This window comes from Seriola lalandi, unplaced genomic scaffold (genome assembly GCF_002814215.2).
Source record: "Seriola lalandi dorsalis isolate HSWRI2012SDOR001 ecotype SW California unplaced genomic scaffold, Sedor1 jcf7180002054542, whole genome shotgun sequence".
Taxonomy (NCBI): Eukaryota; Metazoa; Chordata; class Actinopteri; order Carangiformes; family Carangidae; genus Seriola; species Seriola lalandi.
In genome coordinates, this window is record NW_019525095.1 from 738,080 (window position 1) to 762,352 (window position 24,273).

Sequence of the window (24,273 nt, forward strand, 5' to 3'; positions counted from 1 at the left end):
ATTTTAAAAACATTTAGTTATTGTAAAGCACCTTTGAACATATTATCATGTCAAAAACGCCAGACCACGGAACACTGTTCAATTTTGTTCAAATTTTGCAGACGACACAAACATTAAACCTATTTCTAACGTGGATTAAGAATAGACTTTGAAGGACAATGTGTTGACGGTTATTGGGCAGCACAACATGAGATGGGACCTGTAAAAGCTCCCTTTAAATAGCCCTGCAGGCTGTGCCCTCCAAACAGGGGCGCTATTACAGGCATTCAATGACACGGTAACCTGCATTACCAGCCTCTATTGCAATGCAGTGGCGCTCCACAGATCTCTCCCCGGTCTGGTGTTGGCTGTTCGGGGATAAAGCTGAGTGCTACTCGGTCATGTGATTCCTGTTTTTTTTTTTTTTTTTTTTTTCCTCCTCCTTCGAAGTTGAAAGGCAGGAGCAGAGCGGTGGAGGGGGCCCAGCTTGTCTTCCTGCTGGTCGTTGATGCAGCGTTTTCGTCCCTTCTCCAACACATTATTGTTTGTTTCTCGCTCGGTGTGATATTTTTTACTCCAACCTTTGCTTCGCGATGGCGGGGGCTATTATTGAAAATATGAGCACCAAAAAGTTGGTGATAGTGGGAGTTATTTTGCTTTTGTTTCAGGCGTTTGCCTTCATGGTCGGCGGTTTAATTGGTAAGTTTTTTGTTTTTTTCTCCCCTCTTTATCCTTCACTTTTATCATTCATTTAGCTAACGTTTGTCTTTGTGCGCGCGTGCCTGTTGGAATTTAAATGTTAACGTCTCTAAACGGTTAAAGCACAAAGTTTTGACTTGGGCTGTTGGTTACATACCTTCATACCAGCGTTAATAAATGTCTTCATCAGAAACAAAAGACGCTAAGCGCTAACTTTTAGCTGTGTTTTATCTACCTGGGCTTGACCGAGCCGTGCACAAACAATGCGGTGATTTGAAACAGTCACTTTGACACCAAAGCTGCCGGAGTGCACCTCCAGCTAAATCACTGCTTTGTATCAAGGTGTTCGCTGCCTGCATGCCACGACCGCTGGCTACCTTTCTTTGGCTGAAAATAACACAGGACACCATTTTTCGTGTGTTAATCTACGATTTTCAACGCAGGATTGCTCAGGAATACATCCAACCTTTTCTGTGTTTTTCACTTCTTTGATCTAAACTCGAATGTTCTTGTCCCTTTTTTCTCTCCTCATTCCTCCCCCTCCCCCTCCCACATATAATGTCTGTCTGCTGTGTGGGGCCCCAGGCAGCATCTCTACCTTCCTTTCACTCCTTCCTCTCCCCCTGTGTGTCTCCCCTTCTCCCTAAATCCCTTTCGCCTTGCAGGCAGTGCATTCATGTTCCCTCCACTTCCCCTCTTTCTTCCTAGTTTTTCATTTGCATTGAGACAGACAGTGGTGCACAAAAAAAAAAAAACAAGTGCACACAGCTGTCAAAGTTGCATTTTGCCTTGAGGACTGGATTGGAGTTGCTGTCAAGTTTCTTCAAATCCACCCACTCATACACACACACACACACACACACACATGCACACACAACAGCTACACACATACTCACAGTTAATACAAGTTGAGTACATGTGAAATCTTTCTTATGGGCTGAATATGGAGACCATTCACATCCCCCAGACACCAGTCAGTCTCCCCGAGTCCCTGCAGTCCCTATCACTCACTACATGGCTGGTGATAATTAGCTTGTTCGGTTCGTTTTTGGCTGAGATGGTTTTAATGAAGCCAGATTCCTTTGTGTTTGCTCGGTGGCCGGGGGCGGCAGGGGTAATTGAGTAGAAAGGGGTTTTTCTCCCCTTGTTTCCCGACAAACCCGGGAACACGGCATGGGGTCAGTGGGCTGAGGGGACTGCCATTATTCTGGACACACTGCGATGGCGACTGGAGGAGCTGGTGTGCTGCTGAACTCACAGGGTCACTAGATAATTGAACTCCAAGGGGCTCCAGATAACTGGGTTTAATTCAGTTTGGTGTATCTTCTTTGTCACTGTTTTTATTTTATTTTTACACAGCTGTTAACAAACTTACACACTCGAAGGTTCCTTGAAGACGGCCCTCGTTGGGTTTTATGACTGGACTATGTGTAACCTAAAGGGTGTGTAAACTGTTGGTGGTGGCTGCCCTTTACCTCTCTGTTACGAGTGCACAGATATGATTAGACGGACAGATAAGTAACAGAGTCCCTCTACAGGTACAAATTGGTCTGATTTCATACTTTTTTTTTTTTTTTTTGTGTTAGTGTTTCTGAACTCTCCTAAACTATCGGATCTAAAATTACTCATCACCAGCATGTGCTTGCTACAAGAACCTTTTGGCAGGGATTACAGCTGAGTCTACGTAGATATGTTGCTTGTCTTTTTCATTGGCTAAATCTGGAAAGTCCGAGCTTACATGTTCATTCCCCCATGAGCCGTAACTTCCCACAGGCACCCGCAGTGATTACAGCTTATTGAGTTTTCCCAGATATGACACTAACACCTTGGCACAAACGGGGCTTAAGTGTTTATACATTCTTTCTTGCAGATTGACTTGATTGTGGGAATCTGCACATCTGTCTTCAAGTCATTCCACAGAGTTTTAGTGGGATTCAGGGCTTTTTTGGGCTAACCCTAACCGTAACTTTCACATCCTTTGTTTGAAGGCATTTCAGACCAGACAATCTTTTGTTTGGGTTCTTTGAGATTTAGTAACATCGGTTTTCTGTGTTGCTACTGACGTTATACCTGATTACTCATTTTAATGAAGTAACCAGGTCTGTTAGTTGTCAAGCACAACCTGAAAATGAGGGAAAAACAGGAGAAAGACATGGAAAAGGAAGATTTGGTTGAAAATAGAAAAGCAAAGTCAGTTGTATGTAATTTTTTTGGTTACAGAAAGAATGACATTGACCAAAGACAGGTATTGAAGTCGTCTGGTGAACATTCCTGTACTTTTTTTCATATTGCAGAAAAAAAGATTGCAATGTCAGTTTTCTCCAATATCATGCTGTCCTAATATGTCACTCTACAAGACTTGATTCCACATTGTCTGTGGAACAATTTGGGAAAATAATGTAATTGCAATTTTTTATTTATTTTTTTCTTAAACCAATATTGTGATTGCAATATAATATGCAATTATTTTCTTAAGTTCCCTTTCTTCTGTATTATTCAACAATCAAGAGCAATAAATCATTCTATATTATGACTAACACAATATTAGATAGATTAAACATTAACTGTTCTTTCCTGTAGGCCGGGCCTATATGTCATGATGAAATTAGATGATGCATGAATTGATATTGACTGATTTGTTTAACTTACAGCCTTGTAAGCATGTAAAATTGTCTGTTGTTATGCGGACATGGTTCTCTTCATGGAGAACCCAGCTGGCAAGCCCCTGTTGTCAGCCGGCTGCAATGTTTTCCCCTGTGTAGTCGTCTAGGAGGCAAGCAGTTTGAAGGCAGCAAGCTTTAAGGGCGAAGTCTTCATTACTGAAATGCACCGTAAGACTTTGATAGGGCTCTGCTGTATGGCTTGACCACAGTTGTAGTAGTGAAAAACTCAGCTGTGACTCTTAGCTTGCATTTTTTTAATATATCTCCAGTATGGCAACCTGGCTAAAATATGTGCAGGAGGGCATGCTGTACCGCTTATCCAGCGTATTTATCAAAGTTGTAAACCCAGGCTTGGTCACCATGCCTCTCAGCATGGTGACCAAGCCTGGGGCATAGGTCATAGGGTCATCTTATCTTTCCCTATGATCTCTGTTATTGCCTGAGTAATTTCCCCGTGCCGTTTTGAATTACGTTCATATGGAGTAATGCTTTCAAACATTTCGGTCAGTGATCCTTGTCGGGGGGTATTTGGCTTACTTGACGCTGGTGGTTCGGCATTTTAGCCATGCAACTATCGTACATGGCTTTGTCGTGTTTTTTTAAAGTGCTGATACAGGTTAGTAGTGTTGCCCCGCGAGGTAGCATCTTCTTTTTTTTTTTTTAAAGCCAAAATAGTTCCACACAACCGACATACTGCTCCTCTTTGACACTAAAGTTTCCACAGCGCCAGGTTCTGTCGAGCCAAAGGCCGTTGTACAACAGGGCAAGTGTGCGATATTATCGCAAATGCGATTAATCGTTCAGTCCTAGTCTGTTGTACCTGATATCAGAAAATAAGGATTAACTCTCAGGCCACACTTAATCTAACAGGCTCACTGAACTTGCTGATTTGTTTGATGTCATCTCCCCACATGATATTTAAAAAACCTGTTTTTCTTTTTTGCCTTGAGGCTACTCCTGGACTCGAATCTTTCAATGCTGATGTTCAGATCAGACCCCCATCTTTTACAACAGGCAACCAATGTTTTCTGTGTTCCCATGATAATGATAGATCTTTCCCAAGCACTACTCAAATCCTGTGAGTAGTGACTACAAACACGAGTCTTGTCAAGCTCATGAATCTCAATGCGTAAACAGTGTAATTGGTGCCTGAGAGCTTTCGGGAATTTTCCCTCCCCATCGTTTCAGTGAGGGAGAGAGAGCCGTGCTACCAGGCATTTTCTAAACAGTGTTAAAAGTAATTGCCAAAGTGTTTGAACTGGATTTGGCTCAAACCCAACCTGTTGACTATTCCTAATGGTTGCCAAGATATGAATATTGTCCATGCACAGTTTAATCCACAGTGCAGTTTTATTTATTGATTTTACTTTTTTGAATTCAAACCTTTTGTGTGATTTATTAGTTTGAGGGGAAATTTGGCTTGGCAAGACCTTGAAACACTTTGCTGCAGTATTTCAATATGACACCCGGCCTAATATCTATCCTACTTTCTATTTGTCTCACCAGCTCCCAGCCCCACCACAGCGGTCCACTACTTGGCCACCAAGTGTGTGGACACAATCAAGCACCGAGAGGAAACAAAATGGTTCATGCCTTGGGGACCTGACCAGTGCGACAAGATCCGAACCTTTGATGAGGCCATGGCCAAGAAGATTGAAGCCAACAACATTGTATTTGCTGTCCACATTCCTCTGCCTAACAAGGAGATGAGCCCCTGGTTCCAGTTTATGCTCGTCATCCTGCAGTTTGACATTGCCTTTAAGATGTACAACCAGATAGGTGAGAAAACCAAGGCTTTCTTATGGGTTTAAAAAAAAAGGGTAAGGACAACATGGCTTGTGTTTCTCCTCCAGGACGTGCACATGCTTGTAAGAGGCCATGTTGTCTTATATGGGAATCTTAAGGGAACTGGAAGCCATTTAGGTGATCATGAACAATGGATAATTACTTGGTTAATTTTGTTCTAAGTTTGGTCACTCGACAATACCTAGTTTACCTACACAGTACCATCAATACAAATTCCCTACACTTCCTGCTACATTTTTTTATAGTGTCAGAGACAAAATATTGACACAAGTGGGGAAAAATTTCACAATCTGAAGGCAAATATTTGTAGAGACGCAATGACAGCACGCTAGCTTCTGAAATATTCACATCCATTGTCACCTTTAATCTCTCACATCACGAATTCAAGTACAGAGTCACTCCAACTTTACTGGTATTAAAAAATGTTACATTTCTTGTATTATCTTCCCTACACAATGTCCTGGTAGCATGTTGTGTTCTTGGTTCAGTTTATCTTCGTGAAAGCTTGAGGAATCCACAGGAGAGTGTGTTTGTCAGTAGATTGGATTTCTTGACACTGAAAGGCAGCAAACAATGATAGATGTCCTGCTGTTTGTTCTCTGTAGCAGCGTAGACCCTTAGGGATTTTTGTAGATGGGCTTGTCAGACACCCTTGAGACAGGTATAAAGAGGGGGGAGAGGTAATCTGGACCTCTTTCATAGTTGGCTGACTCTGAACAATGCAGTGTCCTATTTTCCAATCTCAAGACCCACAATCAAATGATTTACATACTTTGTATACAAGGTCATCCCAGTTAAATGGATTTCAGGTTTCAAAATTTATGTTATTTCCTGCTCCCTCCTCTTTTATAGTTAGTTAGTTTATAGTTATAGTTTATAGGATGAATTAGTTATGATTTGTGCAGTAGTGATCAGTATGTATTTGTTGGATTCTTTTGCCCAGTTTTAGAGTGTTCAGAATGCAGGAATTACACACAAGGTTATAAAAATCTAAACAGAATAGAATGACGCACACAAATCATGACGTATTAAAGAAACTTGCATGAGAAATGCCTTGTAGTAACTATAAATTGTTTTCTTTTGCAATGGCACACTCATTACGGGGTAGTATACCTCTTCTAAGATGTGTCGTCACCTTTCGAACCACTGAAGTCTTCAAGCTTTGAACAAACAAAGTTAAAGAAACAAATTTAGATGTTTTAAACTGGAATCCCTTTTAAGGCAGGGACCTTACGTGAGTAAATATAGTCTCTTGTGGAGCCCCAGGCTCTGTCAAATATCTAGTTTCTATTGTCAGGAAGGAAACACAACGGCAGCTTTACTGTTAACCATTCTGTGTCTCTACCTATTGTCAACCACTGTTGTAAATTGTATCAGTGGATAGACAGTCCTACAGCATGTTGGTGTTAAAATGTGAGAGGAAAGGGAGGGGGAGGAGGGAGATAACTGGTATCTTGTGGAAGACAAGGTTTGGTATCTTGGCAGGGTGCTTGGGATCCTGAAAGACGGGATTAGAGAGGATGAGAGTCTAATAAGTGACTCGATCATTAGGAGAGCCTGGGAAGGAAGTTTCAACTCTCACTTGCATCTTTTGCTTTAAGGCTTTGAATGTATAGCTGTGTATGATAACATGAGCTTTGTAACTACCTCTGATGTACAGTCATGTCTACACTCACAAGTACTTGTAAACCTTGATGACACATCCACCTTAGGCCAATGTGTAATTAACAGAAAAGTCAGAGGTAATTGTAATAATGCAGAGAACAAAAAGTTTTAAAGTGGCGTAATCTTTTATGACACAGCCCTTTTGGTCTGGCTTGTCTAAACAGTCATGTTACAATGGAGGTTTAGTCATCAGCATCATTTGCTCGCTCACATTCTTGGCCTCAGTGAAAATCTGTTAGCGGGCAGTGGATTGTTTACTGCCTGGCTGCCAGACAGACGAGCCAGTGATTCAGCCCGGACCTTCTGCCAGATGCTGCAAACTCATTTTGATCTTTCTGAAATACAGGAGGTGCTGTGAGAGCAAGTGGATGTGGAGAGAGCTGAGTATAGTATAAGCTGCATGTAGTAGAAACCAGGTTGTGCTTCTGAAGTGGGATTCCCACTTTAAAACTCCTATTTCAAAGTCATTCTGTTATATCCAACTTGAATTCATGTTTCCTTCATTGTTGCCCTTTGTGTTATCCTGAAACATGGTGGCAAGGCTAGAGAGAAAACAAGACTAGGTCTAAACCTAGAATATGACTTTAGTGCGTCTTAGCTATTTGCATTCTGCCTAGTATCAGCTGGTTTCAGCCCTTTGTCTTTTCTTCTCCCCTACTCTCTGTGCTCATATATACAGTATTTTTGATACAGCAGTATTTCCAATAAAGTTGTTCTCATTTAGGTGTCCCCTACCTTGCACTAGCGGTGCACTACTGGTGACTCTCCTCTATGGAAAGTAGCTAAGGTTTGTCCAAAAAGTTGGTACATTTGCCACTAGCTGCTTTGCCTAAGCGGCCTGAAAAGTCGGTTAATTTAGCGCCAAAAGCACAAAGTTGGCAACACTGCTTCTTCTCACCAAATCGTTTTGAAAGAGCAGCGACCAATGGGTAAATTCAAACACTCGGCTGGCCGAATAATGGTGTAACCTTATCACTCAGTCACACTGCTCTTGGCTTACTAATCGTGTAACTTAGTCATTCAATTAGTCAGATTCCTGTTTATAGGGCTGGCTTGCTGTTGTTGTCCACAAAAAACTGCCTTAGGTTGATGTATGTTAAGTAATAAGTAAAAGTGAAATTTCCTGACTTGGTGTAGGGCGGGGGTCGGCAATCTGTGGCTCTTCAGCCCTTCTGCAGTGGCTCCCTTTTTTTATTTTTTTTAATCCTTCACAACTAAGAGAGGGACTCAAATAGACCTGTGTAGTTCTGTTTTATATTTAAAAGTAGAGATACACATGCCATTGTTTTTTCCTCCTATTCACAAGAGTTAGATGTTTTCCTTTGTTATCACAGGTAAAAACAGCAATAAAATGTCAAGTCACTTCATAAATGCAATAAACTATAGTTCTTTAATATATAGTATAACTATATTTAAAACTTTAACGCTGTGCTAGCTTCATTTTAAGGGATGAATAGGTTTTGCAGCGTCAGATGATTTTTATTTGTGGGAGAGGGGCCAAAATTGTGTCTTTTAATAGTAAAGGTTGTAGACCCCTGGTGTAGGGGAACATATAGGCTTTAATTTTGAAAAACAACTTTTACCCTCCAACATATTATAGTATACTTATCTAAGTAACAGGATTTCTCTTTGATTTCATTTCAAAACATTACTAGATTCTTACTGATTTGTTTAATGCAAAATTAGATCCAGCAGTATATTACAAGACCTTAAAACTACTATTAACTTCCATATTTAGCAAGCTGAGAGAGTAAAGAAACAACCATGTTATGGATGGTATTTTTGTTAAAATACACAGATTTATTAAGCTCCAAGACAAAAATCTCCCTTGTTTAAAGTGCAATGTACAAAACATTCTAGCCATTTAGCAAAATGGTAAAACTATATTCTGCCTGGCAAAACTTTTAAATATTACCTCTTTAAATATACCAATTATGACTTTGGTAAAAAAAAAAAAAAAAAAAAAAATGAAGATTGCATTCAGATTCCATAAACTGAGACACTGAATTCAGATTTAATAGAATGCAAAAGTTAACCCCATAAACATTGGAGCCAGGTCTTCCACAGTTAACAAAATGGCGTCAGGTCGTCTGTCTAAATCCTGACCAGAACATTTGCTGTGCCAGGTGGGTGGATTCTGTTCTGTAGCTGTATGACAAATGAACACAAGGCCATCTCTTCCTTGACTACCTTATCTGTGTAACAATGTTCATCCCAAAGAAGAGCTTCGCCCTTATTAACCACTCCACCTACTCCACTCCACCCCGGCACCAAGCACCCACTGGCGGAGGTCCAGCAATAACACAGCTGTTGAAGAGGCTTAGTTTCCGTGGCGATGGCCGCTGGACTGAAGTGGAATGTTTGCATGAAGTGAGCTGACATTTGAGGGCGTCTGGCTCAACCAATGGCAGAGGGGAGGGCATTACAGAGACAGTCGGCTGCCAGTTCTCATCTCGCTCCCTCTCCCCCGCCTCCACTGTTTTTTTTTTTTTCCTTATTCACAGCACAGGCCACTGGGTTTCTTTCTCTTCATTCCAGCTTGTTTCATAACGGCACAAGAGGCACTCTGGAGGGCTGGAGGAGAGAACACTTGGCTTTGTAATGTGATCTAAAGATGCAGTTTTAATAGCTTTGCTTTGGATGTTTTTGCTGGATTCGCCAGGCTGTGCTGTTGGAGGCCAGCTCAAGGTCTTGTTTAAGTTTGTCAAGTAGGAAGTAACCTAGATTTGGCCCACCATGGAGAGCACACTGAATCACAGCCCATGTTTATATGTAGTGAACTAATCCTATTAATCTGACCGATTCATACTCATTCCAAGTGACAGTACCACATATTAACACTCAAATGATTTGATCTTCTATAAACATGATTGTTTCAGAGTAAAAATAGTCTTCTAAATGAACAGAATGATCCATAACAGGCATTAGAGGTGCAGCCATGAAGCTTAGGTTCTCAGTGATTTTAAACAAATGTCCATCCGCATCTTCTTTACTTTGTATAAAAGGGGCTATGGTGACATTCCTCACAACAGTGGTACAGAGATCCTGCTATATTGTTGTTAAGAAGTTATGTAGCCTTTGCTTGTTTACACTGAACCAAAGCCGGCATATTGCCAGCTTTGTGTGCTTTTAATTTTTTTGTTCATTTAGATGGCATGCCACCGTTCTGGAATCAGAGGCGTGATGTGTAACACAACAACATCGCCATGCTGGCTCTGCCTTTTACACAGAGGTCAATCTGGCTCTGAGTACCTCTACTGCTGACATAGAATGCGAGGGCATCGTTGTTCCGCGCTTGTGTTCGCACCGTTAATACAGAATAGCGAGGTGGAATAAAGGCACAACATTCCTGCTTTGAGCAGGCTGTGGAACAGGGGCTTATGTCATGTCAGTGCTAGCAACGCAGTCAAAAGGGCCATGGCTACCTGTCATCAGGACTTAATTTTATCCCGTCACTAGGATAATAACAACCAGCAGGGTTGTGCAGTGAAGAGGTGCAACACATCAAAATACAGATGAATGGGAATTTATTATTTACAAATTTTTTTCCTTTTTCCTTTTCTTCAAAAACATAAATTCTCTGTTCTTCAAAACTGAATGACACTTTGAATGATTTGTGAATGTATTTATTCACGTGCTTGAATATTCAAACTCTTAAACAGCTTTCTACCAAATGGTTGTATTTATCTGAAAGTAAATAACTTAAATTTATTCTTGTTTCCAGAGGATGGAGCGTTGGTCACCATTGACGTGGGTCTGGCCTACAGAGATGACACAGTCAGTGAGTGGACGGAGATGGCACACTCTTTCGAACAGAGGAAACTCAGTTGCAACTTTACAACTGCCAAGGTGGGGAAATTACACTTTCTGTGCTTCACCATTATATATCTTTTAAAAATAACAAAAAGATTATTCTATTGAGTTAGTATATTTTTTAAATCGTATAATATCAATATAGTATGTGAGCAGACTGGTATATCATAATATATGCTAATATTACCTTTTATTTGTCAGCATGTTGGTGACATTGTAATTTGTTTGTGGACACAGATGTCATTGAAGAAATGATACATGAAAATAATTAGTGTTGTTTTAAACTCTTAAGTATTCATAGCATTATGTATTTTCAGTTTGAACACATTTATGAACACAGGAGGCTTAAAACGGTTACTTCAGCTGAGACACTTTGCTGTCCAGCATTAGGTTTGGAGGATGTGTCTTTTAATATTATTAAAAGCATTCAAAGTAGCAGTTTTCTTCAGATGAATGTTTAGTAAACCAGTTATGATGTGTTGCTGTGTGTTTTCTAGACCTATGAGAATGAGGGACGTTATTATGAGTGTGACCTGATGCCCTTCATGGAGGTTGGCAGTGTGGCCCATAAGTATTATCTTCTCAACATCCGCTTGCCTGTCAACGAGCGCAAGAAGGTCAATGTGGGGATCGGAGAAATCAAAGATATTCGTTTTGTTGTAAGTTTTCATTTTGATCTGTGTATTTGAGATATTTTTGTACACTGCTTAATGTTAAACCACAAAGTCGAGGGTCCTTTTCAATTGAGACAGTGATAAATTTGGCCTTTTAGTGATATGTTGGCATTAAATATAAGATACACAATACAAACGGTTTTCATTACCTGAGACAGCAACCCCCCCCTCACAATTCAATATTTATTTATTTATCGCAGGTCACATTTTCATCGCAATATTGAACAGTGTCATTGCACATCACAAGTTTTCCTCATATCGTGCAGGCCTAGTGGAATGTTTTCTTGCATGTTAATCAATGCATAATTGCCTTCTCGAAATCAATCAATACACCTTAAATGTCAATATTACAACTTTGACAATTTCATTTGTTTTTATTGGCTCTCTACATGACACGCTTTAGTAACGACCAGATCTTCAAGGGCTCAAAATGTATATTAATATCAACCAGATAATGTGAACTGTGGATATTTCCTCTGGGGAACAAAAGTAGCGGAGCGTTGTTCCGGTGGCTGTGGCTGCACTAAACCTGTGTGTTACATTAACATTAAATTACTCTATGACCGAGAGACAAAGAGGAGTGACCAAAAAAGCGAGTGTGTCCCTAAAAGACTCCTGAGGCAGGTAAATTGAATGTAGTATTTTTTTAATACTACAAATAATAAATAACTACATTAACAGAAAACAAGTCAAATATTGTCTCAGCATTTGCAAAGGCATGAGCAATCGGCGATAGTTCTAATGACCGTCGATCATTGATACCACGGTCCATCGGCACAACCCTAGTATGAACGCACCCATGATGCATCGGGTGATCCGATCACAAGTGGACAGCTCTCATTTCGTCAGTTCACACCTGGCTTTAAAATGCGTCTCCACATGCGTCTTGATTGACCACTTGTGATCGGATCTCACTTTCCCGCTTTATATGCAAATAAACAGGTATGCGTTGTTGTTTTTAGCCAATCAATTTAGCCAATCCAAACAGTTTTGGTCTCTACGGCTAATGTCCTCCTTCATGACAACTGCAAAGGGGGTGAATTTCATATAACTAACTATATTAAATTTTGTTAAGGCTTAAAGTTCTGCATAATTGAGGATGTGCCGCTTTGAGTGACAGACGGGTGAGCGTGTGTTTACCACGACACGTTTCTCTACTCTTTGCCCATTTTTGGATTAGCTGGAAGTTCGGCGGGAGTCAGGTACTGGCAAGATGGCGATGGCGTAATAGGTGTGTGTGTGTGTGTGTGTGGGGGGGGAGCACGGAGGGGTTATTTGCATATATAGCCTGGAAGTGAGATCTGATCCCAAGTGGTTAATCAAGGCGCATGTGGAGATGCATTCTAAAGTCAGGTGTGAACTGACGAAATGAGAGCTGTCCACTTGTGATCAGATCACTGAATACGCATGTTAATGCTAGTGTTCACCGATTAAGCTTATTTTCATCGCCATCGTGATAAAATCATGTGCAATAAACACATCGCAAAAGAAACGCAATGATTTAGAAAAAATTATTTTATTTACACACGCCATGCAGCCACAGGGTTTTTAAGGCGCAGCGCCTGAGCCAAATGAACCGGAAAAAAACTCTCCCATGTTTTGGTGTGTAAGGCTGCAGCCACACACACACACACACACACACACACACACACACACACACACACACACACAGACACACAGCACAGAGGTGGCAGTGTAGACGAGTGAACTTTTTACTGGAGCTGAAAACAACGACGGTTGTAGCTCTGAGTGTCATCACAACCTTTTGCAAGTAAAAAAACAATCGGAGCACTTCAGTTGATATTGATGCTGTTTGTTTCTCCTCCAAGGGCATCCACCAGAATGGAGGCTTCACAAAAGTTTGGTTTGCCATGAAGACGTTCCTCACACCCAGCATCCTCATCATCATGATCTGGTACTGGAGACGTATCACCCTTATGAGCAGACCTCCTGTGCTGCTGGAGAAGTAAGGCTGCTCCCTCATTACCAGTAATTACATGGGTGCTCTGTGTTCACTGCATTGAAATAACTATACTTCTTATTCTTAAACATATTAGTTCCAGTTGATCATCCCAAGATGATCAACACTTGCAGCTAGTACTCACATTTATGTTGATGAGTGTTTAGTTGTAATAAAGAATAAATTATACTTATTTTGAAGAAACACAGTCAGGACCTGCAGTAATAGTTTAATTCAGGCTTTGCTTTAGTGCTTCCACTGGGTGAAGGCATGTATTAACAATGGATGAAATGTACAAGTAGGTCATGCTAACTCTGCAGTGAAGGTCACTGAGATCAGAGGGTGGTGTTCATCAAGTGTCAGATGAGGAACATTGTCCAGGACCATCACTAGGTCATTTTCCTGCAAAACTGTAATGCAGTGTCAAACAGTTAGTAGGGTGGTGCAAGCAAACGTCTGTGAAAAATATAGGATGGGCCACTTTCATTGTCTGGTTTCTAAGACAATGAAGAGAAAGAGCTGCTTCTTACCAGTTTTCATTTGGGGGAAAAAGGCACTCTTCATCACTGTTTTTATATTTAAAAAAAATTAAGTGAGATATTTATGTTAATTTTTTGACCAAATTTTGGAAATTAATGTCCAGATTAGGAGGTTAGAGCAACAAATACAGGTAGTTCTGCCTGAAGCAGATAGTCTGAATGGTATGCTGTGGAAAGTTGAAGCCATGCTCGGAGCCCAGTATTTGTCTAACCCCCTACTGTGCTGGGAAGACGGATCAGTATGAGGCAGCGTTCTGCACCACAGGAAGTGCCTGGCGAAGCGTGAAACACGTTACAAAATCTGCAAGCTAGCACTCAACTGACACATGCTGCACACACACTTTCTGGACATACACACCAGCTAGATAGACACCACATGCACAAAGGTACACACAGCCAGCGTCTCTCTCCTTCCCTCTTTTCCGACTCAAGGCTTTTATTCCCAACTGACTAGCAGGCTCTCAGGAAGTGTGAGTTGTATCCTATTTGTGGACAGCGGATGATTTTTTCATGCTGTAAAAGCTTTACCAAAGTCTCCTGTCATGCTTGTCCACAGAGGTGTCAGAATGGTAAACCTCAGACTTCCTATAAACATATGTGAGTGGGAACTCTCATTGTGGAAAATGATATAATTCATGATGATATAATTCATAAAGTGAATTATTACACATCATCCATCATCTTAATTTTGTGCCATTAGAAACTTTTCTTATAATTGTGAAATGAAAAATGTTCTGTGCTCAGCAAAAGCAGAGATACAAGAGACATAGCAGTAAAAGCACAGGTGGGATTAATAACATTAATCATGGCTCAGTTCAGTGACGTGTTTCAGTGAGTTGGCATTCACAGTGCCAGGGCTCAGGAACTGACTCAGACTTAATTAATGCCAGTTAGTTACACCTGTGCATTTCCTGCTATTACATGTAAAAACATCCATTGAAAAAAGGTCTATTTATGACCTTTCTCCAAAATTAATTTAAATTTCCAAACACATTCACACACATAGATACCAGCCTCGGCTCTCCAGTCTATGTTGGTAGTGATCACATAACACATTCCCTGCATATCTCTCAAATCTGGTTTGCCTTTGTTCGCTGGTTCGCTCCGTGGATCATCACTGACGAGATGTCTGGAGTTGAATTGCTTGGAACTTGTATTACTGTAGTTCTATTACCCATAGCCTTTGCATATACCGTTTATACCCTTGCGTATTTTAAGGTCACCTTGTGTACTCCTCCCCCCCCCTCTGTATTTCTCACACACACACTGTAGCTCTGTTTTGCAATCTCAACTGACTGTTTACGATCATCCCTTTCATCTACTGGCGGCATGCAGGAACCTGCTGCAGATGCTTGGAAGACCAGCTCTATTCTGTTTGTCTGTAGGCTGATTGTTCTCTATCCATTCAAGCTTATTTCCCTCTAAATGTCTGGATTTTAAGGTTGAGGGAGGTTCGCTGTAATAATGAGGCTATTTAGAACAGTAGTGAATTGTGTACAATTGGATAGGTCAGTGGGGACATACTGTGCTTGTAGCTGAATGGATTATTTAATCAATAATGTCTGGACATCTAATGAGCATTCTTCAGTCAATGATGATGTAGTGCTGCTGTAAAACTGATTGTGTCTTTGTAAAAGATGTAGTACAGATTCAGGTGAAGTTGTCAGTTTTAGCCCTAAGATTCATCTGCCAGCACTGTTCAATTACAACAGCTGTGGTTGACACCTTTGAATTCAAAGCAGTAATGAGGATGAAACATTATCGTTTTAAGGCTGTTTTTGTTCCTTCAGGGTCATCTTTGCTCTGGGGATCTCAATGACATTCATCAACATCCCAGTGGAGTGGTTTTCTATCGGCTTCAACTGGACCTGGATGCTGCTTTTCGGAGACATCAGACAGGGCATCTTCTACTCCATGCTGCTCTCCTTCTGGATCATCTTCTGTGGGGAGCACCTCATGGTACTGTACTTGGAACCTTTCAAATGTTTGATGTTTTTCTGACTGACCTGCAGCCTTGCTTGCTAACTACGATCTCACTTGCATTCATTTAGTGCTAAAGGTATTTAAATCCTATCACAGCAATTCTGGGACTAGTTAGTGGTGTTTAATAAAGATCAGCTGTGTTTCAGTTTAAAAAAAAAAAAAAAAAAGACAGTGCTTGCTTAGAGGAATGCTTCAGCGCCTGTGTGTCTTTTCCTCTTGCTTGAACCAGGTTAATATTAGAAAAAGGAAAAAAAAGACTTGACCAAGCAGGCCCTTGAAGGCTTCTGGTTATTTTATTTTCATCTTGAAGCCTTGAAACTTATTCATGGGTTGGGTGGGTGGCATATGGTAGACTAATATATAGCATGTCAATTATGCATGTGCATTGAATGTGTCACCACATTACAACCTTCAAAAGATGACACATGAAACATGAAATATAGCTCTTTGTTTGGATAAGGGTGCATATATTTACAGATACACTTTGCATCTCAATATATCTCAGTGCAAGCTGTGCATCTTCAACTAATCAATCAAATGACAGTGCCTGCAAAACTATTTACGCTCCCCCTTTGGACTTTTTTCATGTTTTTAAATTTATTAGCGTGCATTTAAAAAGATATTCTTCTTTGAGAATAACAAAGGAGAGAACCAATAACAAAACTTGAGAACATGCAAATTTGTGTCTGTGTGAACTCAGCTGTGAAAAGCTCAGTTATGCTTGGATGCAAATTAATTAAGTGTACATTTATTAGGCAGGCCGTTTTCATTAACCTAAATCCACATTTGTTCAGTAAAACCTCTACTTGTCTGTGCTTTTTGCAACTCTTTCTACATTCTTTATGACTACTTGTTTTATTAAATGGTGTACTGTATTGATTCGTTTGTCTGTCAAACAAAATGAGTTAATGTTAAAACCTACAAATCAAAAACAGAAGTTGGGTGTCTTGCCCATCTTATCTTGCTGTCATTTTTGTCTAGGATATGCAGGTGTATTCAACATGGGTTCAAGGCAGTGGACAAGTGAAGCTGTGTCAGAGTTGTGTACCATCCATCAAAATCTTCACTGAACTTGGCTGTCAACCAACAAAAAACTTGCAGGTCATTCTCATCTGACGTCTGTAATTTGTCCTGAATTGGGGCAGTCATGGAGATGGTCAAAGATTTTTATTACTGAACAGAGGGACCATTAATTTGGCGACCTCTTTGATGAGCTCCATGTCTGCCTCAGACAGGATAAGAGCCTTTTTTCAATCCTCCTCAGCTCTCTGGACATAACTTTGTTCTGTTGTTTGCTGTTTCTCTCTTGTTGGCTGACAGGCTAAGCTCTGCTTGCTTATGTGTAAAGCGTTTCTGAGCTCCATTCAAAGCAACACGCTGAGGTCTATGCAGTGATGTTGCATCGCCACCTCAAGCTTACTGCCTTGACTAGTAACATGTTGCTTACATAATCTATTCCTAAACCTTGTTGTCAAGCACACACTCACAGATAAACACCTGCGTATGTCTCTTGTTTGCAGCACCTGATTTTTCATCACCCAGTCTTTGAATCCGTAGTGCTCGTAGTGAACTGTCGAATTTGAGTCAATTGTGCATGACATCCCTTAATCGGTGATTGATCAGTCTGAATATGTCACCATGAAATTCTCTCTTCACCTTCTCATACAATGGAGAGACATGATCTTTGTTTTCCCCAAATATTAACAATATAACAGGTTTTCTTATGATATTAATGCAAGGGAAAAACATGCATTTAAAATCCCCAGCTGGATTTGAAATGGGTTCATGATGGTTATGATACAAGTCTTCTGCTGATTTTCCAGGATGCCTCAGGTATGTGCATTTCTGTCCAGACTGCCTAGTTGATATATTGCACCAAAACTCCAGCTTTTGTGTCAGGACAAAAACCCTCAGTCTTTTCTACACTTGAAGTTTCTAATCGTTTACATAAATACAAAGAGAATGAGGGATTCAGTAAAGTTAAACCACAGAAGAAGTTCATGTTACATCAAGAGTTTTATTTATTTTTTCCCCACCCCTACCCTCTGATTGGCTCTGACCCTGATATTATTCTTCACTGAATGCGAGTGGGGGAAAGAAATAAGGAATGTGTGTGTGAAACCATGCCCTGCATTCCTCCTGGTTCACCATCACAATCTTAAAGCATACCAGTAACTCAGAAAGAAGAGAACTGTGCTGCTGTGCCCGTTATACCTGTACCTGTCCCTCATCTGACTCGGAGCCAGAGCTTTCAACAGGCCAAAATATATGCCTTTTGCAAAGAATGGCATGTCCAATTTTCATGGCATAATGTGTTAAGACATTACCAATCTGTATAACAGAAAACATGACACTTAAATTATTATTGTGTTGCCAGAAGACACAGTGAAAAATAACTGTTGGGTGCACCTAAAATATGTGCTGGTGTACCAGTAAAGCAAAGGTAAAAAGTTAGTCTGGAGCCCTGATTAAGTCAGTCTGTATCAACATTGCACATCTGGACACTTAACCCCATTCGTCTGTGCAAAACTGGCTGCGTCAAGCTGAAGGGGGTGTTCAGCAAACTCCTGCAACAAGTTCTGGATTGTATTGAGATCTTCGCTATGACTTGACTATTCTAGCACATCAGTATACCTGTTTCTAGACTGTACTGAACACGTTTCAGACTGCAGTAGGATTTCTCTTTATTTAGCATATATTTTACTGGCTACGTCCACAAGCCATCTAGAGCCTGCTCCAGAGGACCCCACAGCATGATGCTGCTGCCCAGGGTTCATGGTGGGTATGGTGTCTTTTGATCTGTAAAAGTGCCATTGGAGAAGCACAAGGATTGTCTCCCCTCTGAGCAATGAAGCCTTCAGAGTTGCTGCTGTCACCCAGATGGTGGTCACCTTCATTAGTGCCCTTCTTTGAGTGATCATACCTGGATTCCACATGTGATCTCAGTTCAACTATTAGACATCTTCTAAAAACATTTGGCTGCACCAGTGATAACTGATGGTAAAAGGGAATTCTGTGGCAATTAGTTATTATTGTGTTTTTGTATCACTGATGTTCTGTCAGTGATCAGTGTGAAAAAAAAAAAAAAATACTGATTTGTACATCTGCTGTGATGGAAAATTTTGAAATGGGAAAAACATGAAAAAGTCCAAGGGGCTAAATAATTTCAAGGTTTCACTGTATTTTTACTCTGTCTTTTGATGGTTTTGTCAGAGCAACTATTAGCACTGAAGAGCAGGGGATAGAAGTAGACACACAGTTAAAGGCTGAATTTACTAATCTTTTCCGTGCAACTTAGTTTTATCAATCATGCCAAGTTGCATTGTCAGGGGTGTACACTCTGATCTTAACTGCATTTCAAATCCATATTCTGAGGTGACCTCAGAATATCCAATCTCAGTCATATCTGGATCTTTTCCAGAGAGTTGCCAGTACAACAGAAATCAATAAATCAATTCCTCCAAGCTTTTTCCTAAGTTGTGATGTTTTTAATGGATGCATCTGAATCATCAACGTGGCATTGCAACATTCCTGGTGCACTCATTTAAATTTCATGACCTTGGAAAAAACAAAACAAAAACAAGCAGAAATTGGCTGCAGGGCAATAATGTTATCTGCAGAATGGTTTTGATAAAGGATTTTTGTTTATGATGAACTATTTGTGACCTGTGAAATGTAATATATTATACTGCTGTACCATACAGTGCATCTTTAATTCTGTTTTTGCCGTTTCTTCAGGACCAGACAGAGAGGAACCGTTTCTCAGTCTACTGGAAGCAGGTTGGACCCATCGTCTTTGGCTCCTTCTGCCTCTTTATCTTTGACATGTGTGAGAGGTGAGGCTTTTTTCCTCATATTCAGAACAACACTCTTTGTTTTATAAAAGTGATAAATTACTCTGTGCAATACATTGTAACAATGAATCTTCTGGTTCTGTTGTGTGTTTTTTTTTTTTTTTTTTTTTTTTTTTTTTTCTTATTTTCATGCATAATCTCCACCTACAAATAATGTTTTCTACCCTATATAATAAAACAATGTAAATGTAAATGGGCTGTTTTGTCTCATCAGAGGTGTCCAGCTGACAAACCCCTTCTACAGCATCTGGGCGTCTGATGTGGGAACTGAGCTGGCTGTATCTTTTTCCAACAGTTATGTGACAACAGTAACAGGGAAAAGAGCACTTCATCAGCCCTTGTCTGGGTAAATGTACATTTATCAGACAAGCATGATGCTAATAAAAACCCTGACAATATAAATGGCCAAATTGTCTTTTCAGTTTAGCAGCCAGTAAATGTATTAATGGTTTCTCCTTTGCTCCTGTTGTTGGAACAGTTTGTATGTCTTTACCTGTACTATGCCAAATGCAAGACTTGTCTGTTTACTCGTATCTTCCTTTTGAAAGCGCTGCTTAGCGTGACTTAATGCTCTGCTTCCAGTTCTTGCACTACTTAAGATTTTCTTCCTTCTTGGCTTTAGCATGAACTGGAAACTAATCTCCAGACTGATATGATGAGAAATAATTTAGTAATGCCATATGTGAAAGTATTGCCCAGGGTTTTGGGATGGTGTGTTTCTGTGTTTACCTGTTTATTTGCTTTGCTTGCCAAGCTGAGCGACATGAGATTCATCAGCACACCTCTTCAGAAACAACTGCCAAACACCCCTCTTTTTTTTTTTTTTTCAGTCTCTGCTCCCTTTTCTCCTCTCTTCGTCTGAGACTCATCAAAAGGAAAAGCCTGCTTAATGTTCCTGACTCTCAGCAGCGTGACAAAGACATTTGGTACAGTGCCTGAAACCAGGGTCATCAATTCTTTAAAGGTCCATGGGTGACAAGTTTCTGTCGCGCTTTCCACTGCAGTAACGTCTGTTGAGGTTTTATAAATGAGACACATAACCTTACAAAGCATTTAACAGCAGTTTTTGTGATTTACAGATTTATTGCTGTTGATGAAAGTGTTTATACAAGCAACTATAAAGGTCATTTTAGCAATTCTGTAAATTAAAAATTGTGAAACCTTTTTCTATGTTTTTCCACTTTCACCAGTGAACATTTTAAAATGGTGAGTGTGTTGTGGTCAAACAAAGGAATTATGTCTTCCATATAACTACAGTATGCTCCATCAGTGTTTCCTTAACTGGTGTTGGCACCTCAGATGGCATTCATAATCGTGGCGGGGATTTGTGCCTGTCTCTACTTCCTCTTCCTCTGCTTCATGGTTTTTCAAGTCTTCCGCAATATCAGTGGCAAGAGGACGTCGCTGCCTGCCATGTCCAAGGCCAGACGCCTGCACTATGAAGTGTGTCACCCTTCTTCATCTTTCCTGTTTAACTGTTTGTTAATCATTACTCAAACAAAAGGTCATGAAAAGTGCAAGGGGATTTATGTTTGTTAACTCCCTTTTATCACCCTTTAGGGTTTGATTTTCAGGTTCAAGTTCCTCATGTTGGTCACTTTGACCTGCGCTGCCATGACCGTCATCTTCTTCATCATCAGTCAGGTGAGTCTCATTCATAATGTGATTAAAATCTGAAGCGTTGCCCAGCTCATTAAGGACCAGTTAGGAGATAATTGGTATTTATTTTTAAAGAGTTAAAAGGTATTTATTTGTCTGTCATCGTTGTTCAGGTGAATGAAGGTCACTGGCACTGGGGAGATCACACAGTGCAGGTGAACAGCGCCTTCTTCACCGGTATCTACGGCATGTGGAACCTGTACGTCTTCGCAATCATGTTCCTCTACGCACCGTCTCACAAACGCTATGGAGATGAGCAGTCAAGTGGCCAGTGCATCACTGGTAACTACATATTTCTACTAGCTTTCTAAAGAAATAAGATGGCTGGGGTCTTGTTTGTTGTAAGTTGGTGCTCTGTTCATTTACAGGTCTTGTGGGGAAAAACAGTTATTGTGGCAGTTGAGTCTAGGATATAAACTGAATATACCAAAGATAATATAACAATAGATATAGTTATTTTAAGTTTTCTCCACATGTAAATCACATTTACATGAAATTAAGTGACACGACAACAATTATTACTGTATATATTATATATAATTCATTCTGAAAGTCTTCAGACCCTCTCACTTTTTTGTTATGTAGCAGTCTTGTGCTAAAATTGTTTAACTTCATTTTTTCCCTCATGAATCTACAATCAATAACCCATAATGACAAAGTGAAGAGTTTTAGAAATATACTTATTTATTATTAACAATAATTTACAATTATTTATTAAAAAGTAAAAACTGAAATAAGTGATCAGACCCTTCACTATGACGCTTTTGCTTTGTGATTTTAGCATGAGGCTGCAATATAACAAAATGTGAAAAAGGGGGAGGGGTCTGAATACTTTCTGAATGCTCTGTAATTAAACCCTAACCATGTTATCTTCTTGTTGTAATAATTAAAGTTATTAAATTCAAATTAATTAGATTTATTTATTAAATTGAATTCCATAGTCTCTCAGTGGCTCCTCATTCCTGAGCCTCATTCTGATGGGGAGCAAGTGTCTGTCCTATGCTGTAAAGCTGCCTTTTCATTCAAAGTTTGTTTTTGGAAGAAGAGGAGGGGGTGTTGATTGAGAAGGACCCAGATTCCCAGGGGAAAGAAGGGTCTCTTTGGCCCGAGAGGGTGATTCTAATGGACACCAGGCTTCCTTCCAGACGGAAAGGAAAGCAACAGGGATGAGGGGGTGGGGTGGAGAGCAGGGAAGTAATGAAAACCATCCATCCATCTCCTGACGTCAGTGACACGGGGAGAGAAAAAGAGGATTTGAGGTTCTGGAAGCTTTCCCTGAAGTGCGTCAACCAATCTCCTGGGAGGGGTGCCTCTCTCCAAGTTTCAGTCTCTCTGTGTTGATTTACTCTATCAGCTCTGGAGTTTCACTTCTGTTTCAAACAAGCCGAAAGTATTTACGTTGATGAAATTCAGCTAAACCAACCCGATATGCAACAGACCATAGCCTGCTGTAATACAAATGGAAATGGCAAGAACCCAAACATAATATATGCTCTTAAAATTTTTTTGAATTCAAGTCATATTATTGATAATTTGGGTGTTGATGATGTGTCATGTTTATATGTTTAGGAGATGCTGGAGCAAACAGTGGAGAGGACATCCAGCTGACCACAACCATCACCCACGTCGATGGTCCCACTGAGATCTACAAGATGACTGGCAAGGAGGCCCAGGAATAGATTTCACACTGTTATTGAGACTCCCTTCTATTACCTACTGCTCCACTGATTCCCTCCCTTATGTGTGTAATCAAAGGGGCTTTTTCTCTTTACATTGCCTGGCCCTGAAACGGCATCAACAGTCCACCATGCATGTACCTAGCAGTCCCACAGTTTCTGCCCTCTTCCCAGCACCAAACCCTCGTTTGTGTGATTCTTACGTGCCAGCCTGTTCCCAAAGTCCCTATTGTATCTCTAAAGGCTGAATATTATCAACAGTCCTATCAGTCCTTTTCATTTCATGGTGGAATTTTTTCTTACATTTCATACTCATTGTAAACTATGTTGTGTTTGTAAATGTTGCACAACGCTTTTGACACACAATCAGATGCTGAGAAGCTGCTTTATAAACAGTTGAGTTTCGAGTTTAAAGAAACCTGTTTCTTGCTGGTCAGAAGTCTCATTTTGCAGCAGTCACACTCCTGTTCTCAAATACAGTGTGGTTAAACTGAGTGGTTTGTTAAAGACCTGAGCTTTTGACAAAGGTGGACAGTAAAGGTTTGTGGATACTATATATCCACTTGGTTTTCATTCTCTGCTTTATTACCCGATATAATCTCAGTCAAGGCATTTAGAACCCGTCACGTATACATACTCTTCCATAGAAAGTAGAGCATGTGGAGTACTGCTGTCAATCTTAGTCTTTCAAGTGGTGGAGTTTTTTTATATCATGTACAGACCACATACCTACTTTGGGAAATGCATACTGTACGTTCATTATGTTACAATGTAGATATCTATTTTTTATAAAGTGCTTATTTTCAACTTCACAAAATATATGCTCTATCAATGTTTTTGAAGTTGACTGTAGCCGGTTACACATGGTTCTTAGTTTGTTTTGTTTTTTTTGCTTTCTTTGCTAATTTAAATAAAAAAACATTTTACTTAACATCCTTGTGTGGTGTTGCAGTCTTTGCTCCCAGTGATTGAGTTATATGTTTTATATACTCTTAATCACCAATAATTTAAAGAAAAAAGTCAGCAAAGAAATGGAATATTACTGTAATATATATCATATGCCAATACAATGTGTCTTGGTAACTAACTAACTTACACATCTTCATACTACTGGACATACAGATGAAAAAATTAGGACTTTTTGAGGTGTACACAGTTCAGTTTCTTTTCTTTTTAAATAAACTGTAGGATGCAATTACTGTATGTATGAATATGAACATGTCCTCATGTAGGGATACTGCGCCTCTGCAAGGCTGATAGCAGAACAGCAAACCGACTTTCACTTTTCTCCTATCAGTCAAGT

The 24,273-nt window shown here is 40.1% G+C and overlaps 1 protein-coding gene across 4 annotated transcripts; it reads left to right on the plus strand.

The window, feature by feature from the left end:
• Positions 1-436: 436 nt before the first annotated feature.
• On the plus strand, positions 437-23,901 carry wls (Wnt ligand secretion mediator). 4 transcript variants are annotated; one of them, XM_023414740.2, is made up of 13 exons: positions 438-678; positions 4,848-5,120; positions 10,537-10,661; positions 11,123-11,284; positions 13,129-13,265; positions 15,589-15,757; positions 16,763-16,882; positions 19,520-19,617; positions 19,850-19,913; positions 20,935-21,078; positions 21,196-21,279; positions 21,408-21,576; positions 22,864-23,901. In XM_023414740.2, the coding sequence occupies exons 1-13, from the start codon at positions 573-575 to the stop codon at positions 22,971-22,973; spliced, it is 1,761 nt and encodes a 586-aa protein (XP_023270508.1). In that variant the 5' UTR covers positions 438-572; the 3' UTR covers positions 22,974-23,901. The 4 variants fall into 4 exon arrangements, with proteins under 4 accessions (XP_087032324.1, XP_023270508.1, XP_087032325.1 ...); XM_087176198.1 differs by lacking the exon at positions 4,848-5,120 and having other exon boundaries at positions 437-678; XM_023414741.2 differs by lacking the exon at positions 16,763-16,882 and having other exon boundaries at positions 439-678.
• Positions 23,902-24,273: the final 372 nt, after the last annotated feature.